The following is a 15,710-nucleotide window of genomic DNA, read 5'->3' as shown; positions in this document are numbered from 1 at the left end:
GTTCCTGGGAAAAGGAAACACAGACAAAAGAGCTGATCGAGCTTTTGTGCATGATTCTTCCCCAGTAATGTCTTTCTCACAGAAATGAGAAATAGGAGGAAGAGAATGGATAAACTGATTCATCACTTCACACACCATGGCCTCTGGGAAATTTAAAGTCCTAATAATTTATATTTTATGTTTTCAAGTTTAATACCTGGAAATGTTCTGTTTGCTCTTTTATCAACGAAGGGATTAAAAAAAAAAGTTGATAAAAAATTGATGATGACATCAGTGCAACTTTTCTTTCCCAGAAACAAATCCAAAAAGGTCCATGTGTGGCTGAATAATTTTATTATAATAATATTAATATCCATCCAAAAATATGAATTTCCATGAAAAGAAAATTATCAATTTAAACCCAAGTAAAGATTAAATCATTATACATGTATCATTGAAAAACTTAACTCTCTCTCTATATTGAACTATAGAATATTCTTTTTTTCCATTTTCAGCTGACCCGTTTGCATTCTGTATTTTCCCTACATTTAGTACCAAATGCTGCATTATAAATTTGATGCACTGCAGTCCACATGGCTCCTTATCTTTTTACGGACTTTTAGCTCTATTGAATCTAAGCAATCCTGTCCAACTAATGACAGTCCCTCAGGGGATGTGAGGGTAGGAAGGTCAATTCTTTCCCCATCCATAAAGCTTGTTACAGGCCTGCGAATGAGTAAGCAGTAAACATGACTGTATAATTAGAAATGGTCTGGTAGTAGTAATTCTCTGGAAACGAGAGAAGACCACAGGTCTCTGAAGAAGCTCCAAATGGCTTGTTTGGGACTACTTAGATCCTTTGGGGCACTTAGTTAACACCAGTGGAAAGAGTTGAGTGTGGGAGATTTTGATTTTCAGACATCTGGAAGTTGTCTTTTGAGGCTGTTGCCGCTTGGTAGAGCCAGTCTCAGTATAAACCTATTAGGGTTACTATTGAAATAACTGTAGGATCATCCTTAGATTGGGATAATGAAACAACAAATCGTTTAGGCCCACCCACAATGACAGAGGAGTGTGGTGACAGAATGAAACCGTCTGCACAACAGTTGCAGTGCAGTAGTCAGCACTCAGAGGGCCAAACACAGGAAGCTGGTCTGTTGATGGGTCGAGGCAGAGCAGCTCATTTTTCAGGGGTCATTTACTGTAAGTGTCACGCCTTTGCTTTCAAGATGAAGTGTATAGATAATGAACACATCTTACTGTGTGTGATTACATGAAAATATGAAGATGTGATGTCAAGCATGACACAGAGATAACAAAAAGTTTTTACACTTCTGTTAGATTATATGCTCGAGTCACTTGTTCTTAGGAGAGTGTTTGACAGTAATGGACACTTTTAGAGACTGTTACTTCTTGACTGTTTATTTTATGGTCTAAAATATTTGAACACTTTTTCAAAAAAAGACAGCTTGTAGAGATTTACATCATGTTTCTGAGTTCATTTTAGTTGTTCTGTCTTTATTTATTTTTTGTTTTTTATTTAGTCTTCCTGGACAAAATACATGGACATAGTGTCACGCCAAAATGTATTTTTTTTTTAGATTTTTTTGAAAAAATAAAAAAGGAAAACAGAACAACCCTAGACTTTTCTTCTGTATTTCAATATATTAACAGACAGTAGAAGATGCGATTGTGAAATCACAAACTACTAAACTACTAAAGTAACACACACTGACACAAAGAGGCAGCACCAAGTAAATATATTATTATGAAATAATTCATTGACCATCACAAGCTGTTTGACAGTCTCTGACTATCAAAGGGGATAATTTAGTTTCTTTCAACATCTCTTTACTCTTCGCTTCTTTTAATTTACTGTATTAGTATAATTACAGTACAGACAAAGTATCTGACAATCATCTTTATCCCTACAGCAGTTCTGTCACAGTAGATCCAAATTCACATGTTTTTTACATGACAGTGAGCTACATCAGCATGTCTTGACTTGTCTGGTACACACCACATCTGCCGCTGCAGGCTGCTCGGCGCCCACCCACACACTTTCTCAAAGGCCAAACAGAAGATCTTTTATGCAAAGTGATATTAACACTGTACATTCTTGGCAGAAAGGTCATTCGTGAAATACAGTGAGTGCAGCAGTTGAACAAATTTATGTTACGCTGCTGCCAACATCATCCTTGTACATTTAAAGTAAACCCAAGCTAAGGTAGATGACAAACAGAACATGTGTTGCCTATTAAACAGCTTTGAAACAGGTTTGTTTGCTCCCATAATGCATTTCTGGAGACACTTAAGCTTCAACTAGTATGCATGTTGGCCTTGAACCCTTTAAGGTTGCCCGTAGCCCGTTAAGGCTACAGTTATTTTCATTAGAGATAAATCTACCAATTATTTTCTCAGTTTCCCAGATCCGAAAGTAAAAATGTCCAGATCTGAAAAAACAGTCAGTTTCCAATGACATAAAACAGAAACTCCTCATACATTTAGTCCTGAACTCAACTGAACATTCACTTTGCATTCTAAGTATATTGTATTGTAATCCCTCATTAGATGGCTAGAATAAAAAAAATGAGAGCTTTAAACCACCATAATGTCTTCCAAATAAACCTATCCATGTGCCACTTGAAAGATGACGGCCACTGTAGCAGACAGATTGTGGTGTGGTTTTCTGATCTGATCCAGCCTTGAGCAGCTGTCTCTGTTTTATGGGGCTTACAAAGTAGAACAGGTCTCTCCATCTGTGCTGCACCGATCGTGGGGACGGACCCCAACCCCGGGGTCAACACAATGAGGAGGAAATCAACACAAATCCTGTTTACTCTCCACCTCACAATGTGATGCAATAAACACATTTCCCCTTGTCACAATGAACAACAGCACAAAAGGAGTTATTTAAACAAACTGCAGATTTTATAGATATATATTGGAAAATATCTTAAAACTTGCAGAAGGGATGGTGGATTTTTTTTTTTTTTTGGTTTGTTGATGTTTGTTATTTGCACACCACAGTGCAAGTGTGATCACGCTGTGATTCAGTGGCAGGTGAGTCCTACTCCCCTGGGAGATGACCGTCACTGTGAAAGAGTCACTAAGTATAAACTGATACCGAATAACCCTGATAAAGTGCTGGACTGAGACTCAGGTCAAACTTTGAATGAGGGTGTAGTTCTGATACTATTGAACCTTCCTGCATTTGACATGGTTGACCATAGCATCTTGCTTAATTTCCTTGAGAAGTGGAAACTCTTGTTTGAGCGAAATTCTCCTTCCCATCTGCTCTTATGTTATGGGAAGTGGTCTCACCCCTAACTCCTCCCAACACGGTTTATCACTCTATATACTACGTCACATGACTTCCTCCTTTGCTCCCGTCTGAATTTATACGACTGGTAGCCTTACGATAAAAGGTAACTATAAGTCATAATAAGCTGCTTGCACAAACCATTAAGCTTAAAATTAAAAAATAAAACACATTCAAAGCTAAACTGAGATCCTTTGGATAGGGTTTCCTGACTGTTCTTAAATAGATGTGAGCAACTAGAAGTGACAGAGTAACATGTTGAGTCTAAACAATCTGAGCTCACAGTCCCTTTAGTAGCTGTTCCAGGGCTTTCGATCACATCTCGTTTAAATTAAAGTTTAACTGAATCTAATTTGGTGTCTAATTTGCATTTGATTCACGTGTAAATTCAAAACACCAAATGAAATCAAGCTATCCTTTAAAGTGCTTAAATTAATTGAATGATTGAGCTAAAATCTAAGTGGGTTAATAGTCAAACAGCCAAAGATGATTATGAGCTTAACATGGTAAAGATAACTAGACTGAGACATCTGCATGACAATACCCATATAGTATTACCTTAATCTGATTATAGTGTGCATGTAAACAGACTGATTTAAATTTAGGTTACACACAGCCAGACCTGCTTCTCATTGTGACAGCCACCTCCTTGTTTAACAGTTTCTCTGTCTGTCCTCAGGGTTTAAACGTCTGCTTGATGGTTTTTTTCCCCTCCCTTTTTGGCAGCTGTTTCACCTGTAACGTCTTGGCAGAGTCTCTGTGTGTCACTCTGTGGTTTATTAAACAAATGAGGTCCTGACGGTGTTGAAAGAGACAGTTATCACAGTTGAACGTCAGTTATCTGACACAAATCTAAACAGAATTTATGGTAACAGGATTTCAAAGCAGTCCAGTCAGTGCTGCAGTGTTCTGATACCTCATGTATGTAGGCTGCAGGGGTGTTATTTATTTATTTAGAAATTCTTTCAGTCATCTCTTGGCAAACACTGTTTGGGAAATTCATTGATTTTTCCATTACGGGTCTTGCATTTCTCCAAATGAAAGAAAAGCTGATTTTGGCAGGAAACATTTCAAAGGTCTCATTATTCCCAGGTAAAGAGGAGGGCAAACTCCTACTAAACGCTCAACTACTGACTCCAGTTAGAACAAGTAAAATTACACAAACACATCTTTTCTGCCATGACAGCAGTTACCTGTGTGAAGTCACTCAGACTCTGTTCACAACGCACCTGATGGGAATCTCCCCCTGCTTCTGCTGACTCTGCAGGCTCAGTGAAAATTTGCGTGAGTCGCTGTCAGCGTGTATTTATCAGCGCAGAAGATCCTAACTGGCTGGTTCCCATGCCTTGTGAGGTTGTGATACCCTGATGTAGGCCTGATGTGACTGATGTGGGCTTTTAAACACAAGCTATTAGACCGATGTTGGACTAGAATCAAGCTGCTTTTTACCTATTTGCGGTATGGAATCATGATATTTTTGTGCAAAAACCTAGCGCAGATGCATTCACAGTTTTGACTGAAATGACCGTGGATATTGGTTGTTAGAGTTTAAAACAGGAAGACACAGAAGCTATTTTGGGCACAACGTGTGAAAGTTTACGGGCAGCAGAACAGGATTCCTCACAAATTTGTATGTTTATCGACACATTAGAGCACAAACTCTTTAGTTCTTACTCCTACTTCTTCTTGCTCCCTTCAAAACTCACTTCTTGTGGTTCATAGATCCTCTCTCCGGGTTACAAAGGTTTATTTGTTGTTTGAAATCTTCCATGTATATATTTTTGGAATAACTTTAGCATAAACAACTTTAAGGTGAACCACAAAAACACCAAAAGCTCATAAGCTGCAGGTAAATACCTGCTGTCTTATGCTGCAACTGTTAATTTGCTGTATTTCCGTAAAAGTACAGCTGAAGTCTTAACAAACTGTTCCTATCCCCTTTAAAAAGTTAACACCTAAAAACTTTAGATTATCATAAAATACAATCAAACTAAGCCAAATGAACCGACATAAACAAACCAAACTGTTTTATTGACTATGTGAAGTGCTTTTGTTTGTTTGTTTGTTTGTTTGTTTTTGTTACTCATACTCCCAAAGGTCAACTTCCACACTCATTTGCTTGTTTAAGGACTTACTGTTTACTGTCTGAGCTAACACCAAAGCTAACTTTTTTCAGACCTTACATGATAAGTGTGCGATGAAAACCTCTGTCACCGACTAATTACTGCACAAATGGTTCAGACTTGTTAATTAACCAATCAGTACGCGGGAAAACGCCCGGGGAATGAAAACAAACTTCCTTTCTATCTCTTCATCAAGTTGTACAGCTTGTGCCTGTCTGGGGACCAACTGTGTGATTGTTCAAGTGTGTGATTGTCCAAGTGTGTGTGTGTGTGTGTGTGTCCACGGAAGAATAACGCCCCTCGATGCGGAGCAGCGAATGGAGAAGTGCGTCCCTGAAGTCATTTCCAACCCGGGACCTGAAGTGACAACATCTCATGCTCGGAGTTCACAGACGCGCTTTACTTTCTCTGTGGATCTACAGAAGGATGAACTGAAAGTTGTTTGTGCTTGTTTATTTTTTTCACCTGTCGGAGGGGGAGACACAATATCGGATCTATGAAAACACCCACGTGGATTTGTAAAACCATTTTAAACCAGAAGGAATGCATATTTTCTTTGTCAAACTAACTTTCTTGTTGTCGCTGATAGGACTAACACGAGGTGAGTGGCGGGGGATTCGCACTTTTTGGGAGCTTTCACTCTTCAGCAAGATAAGAAAATGTAGTTTTAGCACTGATCTGCCCTTTACGGGACACAGGGAAGTTTTAATATCTTGATAGACACACTTTTGTTAGTAAATTGATGAACTGAAACTGCAGTACAGCCAAATTCCCCCCTTACTTTTTTTGTTTAAACTTCTCCTGCAAGTTTCCGAAGTGTAGTGTTAATTTACATTAATGAAGTTTACTTATTTGTTTTCAGGCACCTGTTGGCATTATACCCCAAACATGTTATGTCATGTTTTCACCAGCTCACTACTTTCCTGTCTTGCAAATGGGATCAGTTTATGGTTTTTACTTTGGCAGCTGTTGCGCACTTGCCCAGCAAACACTCAACTTTTTCTCACTAGTATGTAAAGGCATGCCTCTGCAGTTTGGATTTGGAGCAGTGTGGGTTTTTTTTTTTTTTACAATATTGCGAAGCTGTGTTAGTCCCCAAATGGCACATTATTTTTGTGGCAGCTGCAGAGAGCAGCATGCTACTGCCAAATCAATGTCAAGTCCCTGGTCACTACAAAAACTGCACTTTGAGGTGGAAAGAGTCACACCTAGACTCCACATAAATGGAGTAATACCTGTGCTATTTATATGTTTTGGCTGCATCACCTGGAATGAATGCTATATTGTAACAACTGCCAGCTGAAAATAACCACTGATTTCGGAGTTTTAGCAAAGTGCAGGTGTATTAAAACTTTCCTTTTGCAGGCCTGAGATGCTACATGTCCACAGAGCCGTGTTTGAACCAGGGGATATGTGAAACAACTCAAGATGGGAATGGGGAGTGCAAGTAAGTCTAACATCTGCATTTCTATTTTTAATGAATAAATGATGTGGGAAAATCTGCACAGATGATTTGGAAATGTGTGATTGTGGAACCTGAGATGACTCAGATTTTTATTTGACATGTGAGGGCTCTAAAGGTGGAGCGCTCATACCAGTGCTGCTATTTCTGGGAGGCATATAGTCAGGGAGCAGAGACAGAAATGAGTGGACATTGATGAGGACAGGGGTCACTGTGAGAGAAAGTGTTTGTGTGTGTGTGTATGTGTTACTCCCACCACACTCTCCCCTCTGCAGCCAAACTCTCGCAGTCCTAAATCTTGTTTTTCTTTTCTTCCACGGAGCGACAGCTGGGGTTGCCAGAAGCTGGGCGACCATTGTTCTCTGCTGCGATTAATTCTGTGTGACTAATCTGGGTGAGGCTTCCCAGAGAGACCCTCAGACCCTGTCCTCCTACCCACCCTCTCCACCCCAGGCTCTCTCCTGGGATTTTGTCCCCTCCTAAATGGCCCTCAGTGCTCTCACCCTCTCCCTCATTCCCCTGGACAGATGGCAGAGGGAAGATGTTTTCTAACCTGCTTAAAACTTCTACACTTTGTCCTCTGAGTTTTATATTTGAAGATGCTTTCAGTTCACATGTAAACAAGAAAAATAAACTCCTGCCCTGCCCAGAGCTCTTTTTTTTTTAAAACAACAATAGCCCTCTTTGCACTTGGCTGTGTTTCCAACCTGGCATGAGCAGCACCAGCCAGTGTCCAGTGTCATCTTACTGTCGGTGACCGCCGGATGATTGGGCCTGTCGGGTCACAGCTTCAGGACTGCAAGACCCGGGCAGCTTTCTTGGCCCCCCGCCACATCTTAATTTGGTCTGGTTGCATTATTCACCCCTCATAAGCCCCTTACCCCACCTCACCCCCCAAAACCTCACCTCTTCACTGGGCCACAAAGCCAGCATTGTGTCTCTGCACTGTCCTCCTCCTCAGACTTCTCCAATTAAACATGGAGATGGGCATCCTCGCAGTTTTAAAAAGGTTTGAGTGAGCGCACTAAGCTTAGTGTGTGGTGTGTGTGTGTGATTGTGTGTGTGTGTGTTTAAGACATTGTTTTTTGTTTTTTATTGTGTTAGTTGTCACGGTGCTGCCAGAGGGCTGGGAACTCTTGAGAAAAAGTTTATCAGGTTTGGGCAGCAGAAACTTGGAACTGAAAAGAAAAATTTGAAAATATTTTTGTGTTTTTCCTTGCTGGTGTTACTGAATAGTACCTTTCTTGAACACAAGCACAGAACAATGTTCCAGATCCCTTTTATTTACGGTTATGAACCTGATATCCTCTGTAAGGTAACTCTTGGGGTATACTCTCAAAAAGTCTGGATTAGTCAAAGTGACACTGAACATGGTAAAAATGTTATCTTTTTTCTCACTCATTTATTTTAGTGACATTATGAATTGTCAGGATTTCTGATTTCAAACAGTGTATAGTTTGAAACAGCTCTTACTTTGGTATTGTGCTTGCATAACGTTGTGCAACTTAGAAAAAAACAAAAAAGATTGGTAAAAATGATTTCAGAGAGGCAGACATAACCTGATATTTAGTTCCTGGTTTTAGATAAGCTAAATCACTGGTCTCAAACCTGAACCAACCAGGTTAATTTACCAGCAAGCTTTTAGCGTCTCTTTCCAGCTCCAAAACCCAGAGCCAGGTTTACTGACGCCAGTTCTTTTCCATGAACTTCCTGTGAGCGTTCTCTGAGATCGATGACTTGCACAGCAAGTGCATTCACACAGTCAATGCTGCAGCTCTTGTAAAGCACAGCTGGCAGTATCAGTACATTAACAGCAGGAAATAACTGCAACCAGGTGAATCCCGTTTGAAGCTTTCTCTAGGGTTTGTCTCGTTGAAGTATCTCATCTAAACAAAAGTGCTGAAGATCTGACAGTGTTTAACTTAACTACTGCAGTAAAGGGTTAATTGATAAATGGTTGATCAGTTAACTGTTGATAATGTTCTTGTGTTTCGTAAAGAAAGCATGTAGAGAGTTTTTTTTGTTCTGAGCCTCACTTTGTTCTTGACAGAATTATGAGTTGGTTTCACCTCAAAAAGCTGCCGCTCTTGAACTGAAGTGTTATATGGAGGTCAAGTAAGTGGCATTGGATGCCTCAGTCATACATAGTCTGACAGAGATGCCTACTTGACATGCCATACCATAAATACCATCTCCTCCTCATATCTGGCCTGCCTGGCCCAGTGAGATCCTGACTGAAGTTTATCTCCAGAGAGCTTCGAGGAGGCCTCTCATTTACTGTAGAGGCTTGGCAGCAGCAGCAGCAGCAGAGAGCAGCGACGGAGCTGAGCCAATCCAGACCAGGAAAAATAACTCCCAAATTCCAGTGGCACAATGGCCAGAATCAAAGCAGCTCGCAGCAGCCTTGAGAGATGAGAGATGTCAGGCCGGTTCAGGAGCGAGGAAGGACGCTGCTGAGAGATCACATACATTCATTACCAGTTAGTCAGTGTGATGAAAAAAATATGACAGATTTCTGACAGCCTGTTGATAGCAGGGAGTCACATGATGAGGGGTTTTTAGGATTTAGGTTCTGCCAGTGTTGGAGTTAAGATTCAAGAGTCAAGATTCATACACCTGAATTTTGGATAATTAATTAATTCTGAGCTGCTGGGATAGTTTTTAGGCATTTCCACCCCTGCTGCTGCTGCTGCTGCAAAAAAGCATTTTAAGCATGAAATGTTTTCTCGACCTTGGAAATAGTAGCTTGGCAAAACAGTTCTCAAGGTCCACTTCAGTTTTTTTTTCCTCAGATCTTTCAGCTGCATCAGATGGTCTTCATTGGAAAATAGAGCTTGCTCAGTTGTCATGGAGATGTATCTGTTAATGTTACAAGACCGTGGGTTGGGGTTGACCTTGGGTTGCCAAAATCAAGAATTGAGTCTCATGCTTAAGTTTGAAGCTGACAAGATTTCCTAAAAGGGCACAGGGAACGTTTGACAAATGGGCTTGTCACTGGAAAGTTGCTGGTTTGATTCGCCAGGCTGGCAGGTGCTGGCTGTTTCAGACTGTTTTAGAATTGTTTTGTTTTTGTCTGATATGGCTGAATGCTCCAACAAAAGCCTTGAATTCGGGAGTTTTTTCCTATAATCGTTTTTTTTTTTTCCATTTTTACTTTCTTGCCACAATAGTTTGGCATTTTGCAATGCTTGAGATTTCAGGGAGAATGACAAGCACTTAAATCCTGTAGTTAGGATTTTCAGATTTGTCGGAGTGAACGCAGCCTCAGATAACAAACAGAGTCATTAATTCCTTGCTGGTATGTGCAGCGACTGCTACAGTATACATCCACCTCAATGAAAGTGAGCCCTTGTCTCTCCGGTTCTGGGGATTCTTCAATGGCACCTCTGTTTGCTCCGGTCAGATGAGTCTATCTTAACCTCCCCCACACACTCTACACTCCCTCCCCCCCACACACCTCCATTCAGAGTCAGGAAACAGCCTCAGAGTGGCCCGAGGGAAGAAAAGGTGCTGTATCTGATCATATCATCACACGACGAGAAACACACAGCGCAAGGCTTTTATATGACCGCTGCCGCCAGTGTTAGGTTCCCTTTGGCAAGAGTCCGGCTGGTGAGAGGGCTGATCGGCAGAGTGATCTGGCTGAATGAAGCGACTTGGTGGTGGGGAACCTCAGCGCCGGGGATTAGTGATATTTGAGCCTCCCTAGTTGGCATATGCCAAGACAAATCACATAAACTTTGATCGCAGGCTAAGAGGACTGACAGTCAGCATGTGTGTGTCTGTGTGTGTGTGAGACAAAGCCACTTGGCATACTCCAAACCACACTTCCTCATTTCTTTTTTTTCTTCTTTCAGCCAGACCACCTGTCTGTGGGTTATAGTATAACAACTAAGAGGGACGTGCACTCGCCCACACAGCAGCATGCTCCATAATACCCATGATTACTTGTGGTTTTGCCCATTCAGCTCCGCACAGAAACAGATCGACTTTGTCTGCCAGGTGTGCTTTTAGCTTTCAGTCACTCTCACTGCCTGACACACATTCAGTCACAGGATATTGAGAAGAATGGAGTGTGATGCCTTTGTAGTGAAATAGAGCAGTTTGTTCTGCTAAGCAGCAATGTAGACTGTAATACTGATACCAATCAGGATCTGTTACACAGGGGAAAAATGACAGTTTCCTTAAGGATCGTAAGCTCAACACATGACAAGCGGCAGTGTCTGAGCCAGGACTGTCTGGGCGGGGTGAAAAAAAAACCAAAACAAACACTTTTCAAGGGGTTTAACAAAAATGTGAAAACTGTGACCGGTACGAAGAAATTTAAATATACAAAAATTATATTAATATATTAAATATAAAAGTTGAGCAGGACATGAGGGATAGTGGGGAGTCAGAAATGTAACTCCTTCCCAGGGATATAAACCTGTCAAATCTTAAGACACAGACATAATACACACATTTTTAGATTTAGTGTGACTTGCACTTAAGGATTTAAATCCATCCATATATCTGCTTGGAAATCATAGAAAACAGCTGTCGGTTTGTCCTTGACGACTGTCTAGTTACAGCATATGCATTCATGTTTTACTTTTTCAGCTTTAAACAGTAGCTATTTAAACAATACAGAGTGGCAGCACACAGACACCGGGTTGTGATGTGTGTTTACTAGTTACCAATTTACAGTTCGCTTTGTAGTTTGGCTAACTCACAAAATTTATGCTCTTAAATCATAAAATCTAAAACCAGCCTGAGCCTGGTCTTGATTTATGGAGGGTGACGGGTCGCAGGGAGGATGAGGTGATGGGATGTTTTGGCATGCCCTGGCTCAGACCCTGAAGTTGCCGTGTACTGTAACAACCTGAGGGTCCGGTTGCACTGCTACACCTTCAGACACCCGAAAAGCCTTTAAGTGGTTCCCAGCCTTGTGAAGCAGGCAGTGGCTGAAGTCATTAGAGACACACAAACACACACTCAGTGTTGATCCCTGGGGGAGTTGGCTCTTTCCCATGGGCTGTGTCCATAATACTCCCAAATAAACAGGGTCTCTAATGAAGGCTGCCAGATGTGGGCTGGCCAGGTCAGCTCTCCTTTACTATTAGAGAGGAAGGAAAAGAAGGATGGATGTAAGGAGAGGGAAAGAGGGGCAGTGCCTCCCCTGTAATTTCTAGCCCGTGGGGATTTGGTGGTAACTTTGGTTTCAGTTCCACAACAAACAACAACCCTGTTTTTGTGCCAGCTTTGGTTTTAGCCAAAGAGCTATTTTTATTTAAGTAGACTCAATTTGTGTGATTGAAGCTGAATTTAAACGTGCATTTCAGTGTTGATTTTCTTCGCCAGTGGTGGCAGAGTTGTCGGTGTGGTTTCACTCTGTATGCTGCTGGGAAAACACAGGAGAGGGCAAAAAAAGACAGAGGGAAGTGTAGAGGAAAAGGAGACTAGAGAGCCCCCTGGGCAATGCTTGTAAAACAGATCAGACAAGACTAAAGGGGACTTAGTCCAGGCAGAGAACCAAACAGCCAGGAAATGAGAACGGGTGGCGGGGAGACAGGAGGGATGAGGGGAGGGTGAGCAGAGGTAGAAAACATGCTCCACTAACACAGTTTGACTCCTGGCTGAAAGCTCTTTGTCACTGAAGAAGATGCCTGAGAAAAAGAGAGAGAGAGATGACATAAAACCACAAGTTAATTAAATGACAGCCTTAATGGACAAATCAGTTTATTCTTTCTTATTTAACTGATTTAAATATTTGTCCATTCTTCCTTCCTTTTTGCCATCCTCTCTGAGATCTGGGAGCTTGGCAATATTTCGGACAAAAGCTCTTCGGGCAAGAAACACAAGCAGACAGGTTTTAAACAAAATCCAAGGTTCGTCAAACATTATTTAGAAGAGAGAACAAAAGTCAATGGTAAAATAATTACCCATACTGGCTGTTGTACAACTTTCTGCTTCAGTTTTGACTTTCTAGGGGCTAAGATGTGTATCATGTAAACCGCAGTGCCCCTGATTTGAGTGTGGCCTTTGTTCTCCCTTTTTGGCTCTGTATTTCCTGTCTGCTTTTGCAAAATGCCCCAAAAAAAGAAAAAAAAAACTGTGAATGAAGAAAATAATCAGTAGATTAATCAAAAATGAAAATAATCAGTCTGCTGCACTTACCATAGTTCTGAGAGTGCAGAGTTTTCCTGTCTGTCCTGCCTATCAGCATTTTAGGGGCCTTTGCTTCTGGTTTGGAACTGATGTTTTCCTTTAGCTAACAGCCTAAACATGGACCATCTTTGCTGCAACCTAAAAAAAGAAAACAGGCAAACAAAGAACGTCCCCAAAATATTCCTAATTATGTCATTTACAGAAATGAAACCCGACACTGACGCTGTCTCCCACAGGGCTTTATGAGGCAAATAATTATATAAATGCGCAACCTAATTTACTAAGCTTCTTAAAAGCCATACAGAGTAGGGCCCCTACAGCTACTAAAATCTGTATGCTCATTTTGGGGTTTTATTTGTATACAGTGCACATGTGTAGCCTACATATTACGTTCAAAGCCTCTGTCCCCATCTGTGTGTGACCTCAGAAAGATGGCAGATGGCAGATTGGCCCGACACTGAGGAAAGCCCCTTTGGAGTGACGCCTGGCCAAGGGTCAGATGTCACCACAACATCTGCTGGAGGCTCGAGCCGCCGCCCGGCCCTGTTATGCATCCCATCAGTGTCGCAGACCTGTTGCCACGGGCTACTGTGGCAGCAATTGAAGAAGAGACGGCGCAGAAGTGAGCGCAGGGGAGAACAATGGGGGCTACTGGGCAGGGATGACAGAAAAGATAATAACAGTATCGGCCTTACCACAGAGATAATTCCACTGCTGTCCTGCAGTTATACGATACCTCCCAAACACCTGATATTTGCTCAGCTTCTGATTTGTGCCCCTCTTTTCATGTCTTCTTTATTTACCTTTCCAGCAGCCCAGTTTACCTGCTGCTGTTGAGATTATCCCGCTCGCCAGGCCGGCAGATTTCTCTTGTTGAAGCAGCTGCTTTGCTCTGTTTGTTTTGAACACAACTAAGACTCCATAAAAGAGCCGTTGAATATCTTTTGTCTTACCCCCTTATTTTATACATTTGAGCTCCTATTAGGGCAGTTAAGCTCGATGCCTATAAAAGCCATTTTGTGCTGAGCGCGTATTTGACGGGCTCTCGCCAAGTTAAAGAGCAAACTGTTAGCATTCTTTGTCTAGCGTGTGCTACAGTTGACTTACTGCTTGCACCTCAGCCAGAGCGTGTTTGGATAGTGTGTCCACGTGCACCAAGGTAAGGGTGAGGGGGCTCTATCTGTTTGTCTTTTAGGCCTTGGTGTGAGACACTGGGCTGTTTTGCGAGGGCAGATGCCGGTTTCAAAGCTGGTGTGAGTTCTTTTAAGAAACCATAAAGTGAGGCTGCCAGCAAGCCTCTATTGAGGTTTCTCGGGTTAAGAATCAGGACAGGAGACTCTTTAGAGTAAACACCAAAATTCCTTCTGAACTGGCAAACCCTTTCTGTCTTTCTCCCCTCAAAAACCCAACCAAACCAGTTCCAGTTTCCTTTCTTTCAGACTCCTTTGTTTGTCCCACTGCTTGTGTGTGTTTTGGATTTTAAGCTTTTCTTTTGCCTAACGCTTGGCCTCAAACATCGCAGAGCGCTAAAAAGTTACAGAGCAGCTTGGAGTCCCTTGGAAGAAAGTTTTGGGGGAGTGAGTTGTAGTCAGTTGAGACTTATAAATCCTAATGCAGTGTCTTACAAATGAAAAGAAATGGGGGTGTATGAAAAATGGGGTGAGGGGGTGTGAGGGAAAGAAGGTGCTCAGAGGGGAGTGAATGGATGCCAGCAACCATAGAGCTTTGAACAGAGGAAGTGAAACCAATGATGAGGAAAAAAGGGGGAAATTCAGGGATGAGCCATATATAATGAAGATTCAGAGAAAGTTTTTTTTTTTATTTTGGCAAAATGAGGAGAGGGAGAAAGAGGAGGGGAAGGAGAGGAAAGAGGAGGTGTAACAGCTGAATACGCCCGGCCTGTGGTCAGCTCTGAATGGGGAGGAAAAACAATGGGCCCACTCATCCTTCGCTCTCTCTCCTCTTCTTTTCTCTTCCTCTCTCGCTCCTCATTTCTCTGCTAAGCTGTTAGAGGAAGCGGGGGGTGGGAGGGGGCAGCCATTCAGATACCAACACTGTAAAAAAATGTCCAACTCAAGATGTCATTTAAAATATCATTGAGATTGAGATTTAAGTAAAAGATCTGACCAGTCAGCTTGACTCAGTTGTATTAACATAAAACTAACTCTAAGAAAACTAATTCAGGCTAATTCATAAATTAACAAGCTCATTTTTTGCAGTTCAGGGCCTTTGCTTCTCTCCAAGCTTTGGGACAGTAATAGGATGGGGTGCCATGGAGAGGAAGGAGGCAGAGTGGTGGGATAAGGGATATGGGAGGGGTGGGGGAGGAGGGGGTGAATGGCCGGGGCAGCAGCTGCTGTCTCCTCATTAACATGCGCACCTGCTCCCTGCGGCTTTTTTCCAGCGAGCTCGTGTGGCGCCTCACGACCTCAGCACCCGCCACCACTGGGGCTTAACTAGACTGGCCTTCTAGCAGCCAGATCTAACCCCCACGACACACACACACACACACTCACACTCATTTACTGTCCTCTAAGTGTCTGGATACAGATGCTCAGAAGTTATGGGGAGGAATTTCAAGTTACATCACAAGTTTTAGTGCAAAGATACTTTAATTCTGAAAGTGGAGCTGCAACAGAGAGGATGTCTGATGCACATTGGAAAAACACATTGGGTC

General features: G+C 42.0%; 1 protein-coding gene across 2 annotated transcripts in view; it reads left to right on the top strand.

The window, feature by feature from the left end:
- Positions 1 to 5,786: 5,786 nt before the first annotated feature.
- The window catches only part of LOC121184152 (neurogenic locus notch homolog protein 1-like), a 39,819-nt gene continuing 29,895 nt past the window's right edge, over positions 5,787 to 15,710 (top strand). For both annotated transcript variants that reach the window (XM_041041610.1, XM_041041609.1), the window contains exons 1-2: positions 5,787 to 6,025; positions 6,790 to 6,871. In XM_041041610.1, the coding sequence (XP_040897544.1) occupies positions 5,968 to 6,025; positions 6,790 to 6,871 (140 nt within the window). In that variant the 5' untranslated portion in view covers positions 5,787 to 5,967. The remainder of the gene's footprint in view (positions 6,026 to 6,789; positions 6,872 to 15,710) is intronic.

The sequence above is a fragment of the Toxotes jaculatrix genome, chromosome 7 (assembly GCF_017976425.1).
Source record: "Toxotes jaculatrix isolate fToxJac2 chromosome 7, fToxJac2.pri, whole genome shotgun sequence".
Lineage (NCBI taxonomy): Eukaryota > Metazoa > Chordata > Actinopteri > Toxotidae > Toxotes > Toxotes jaculatrix.
The sequence above is the reverse complement of the archived record's forward strand: the minus strand, read 5'-3'. Positions and strand labels throughout refer to the sequence as shown.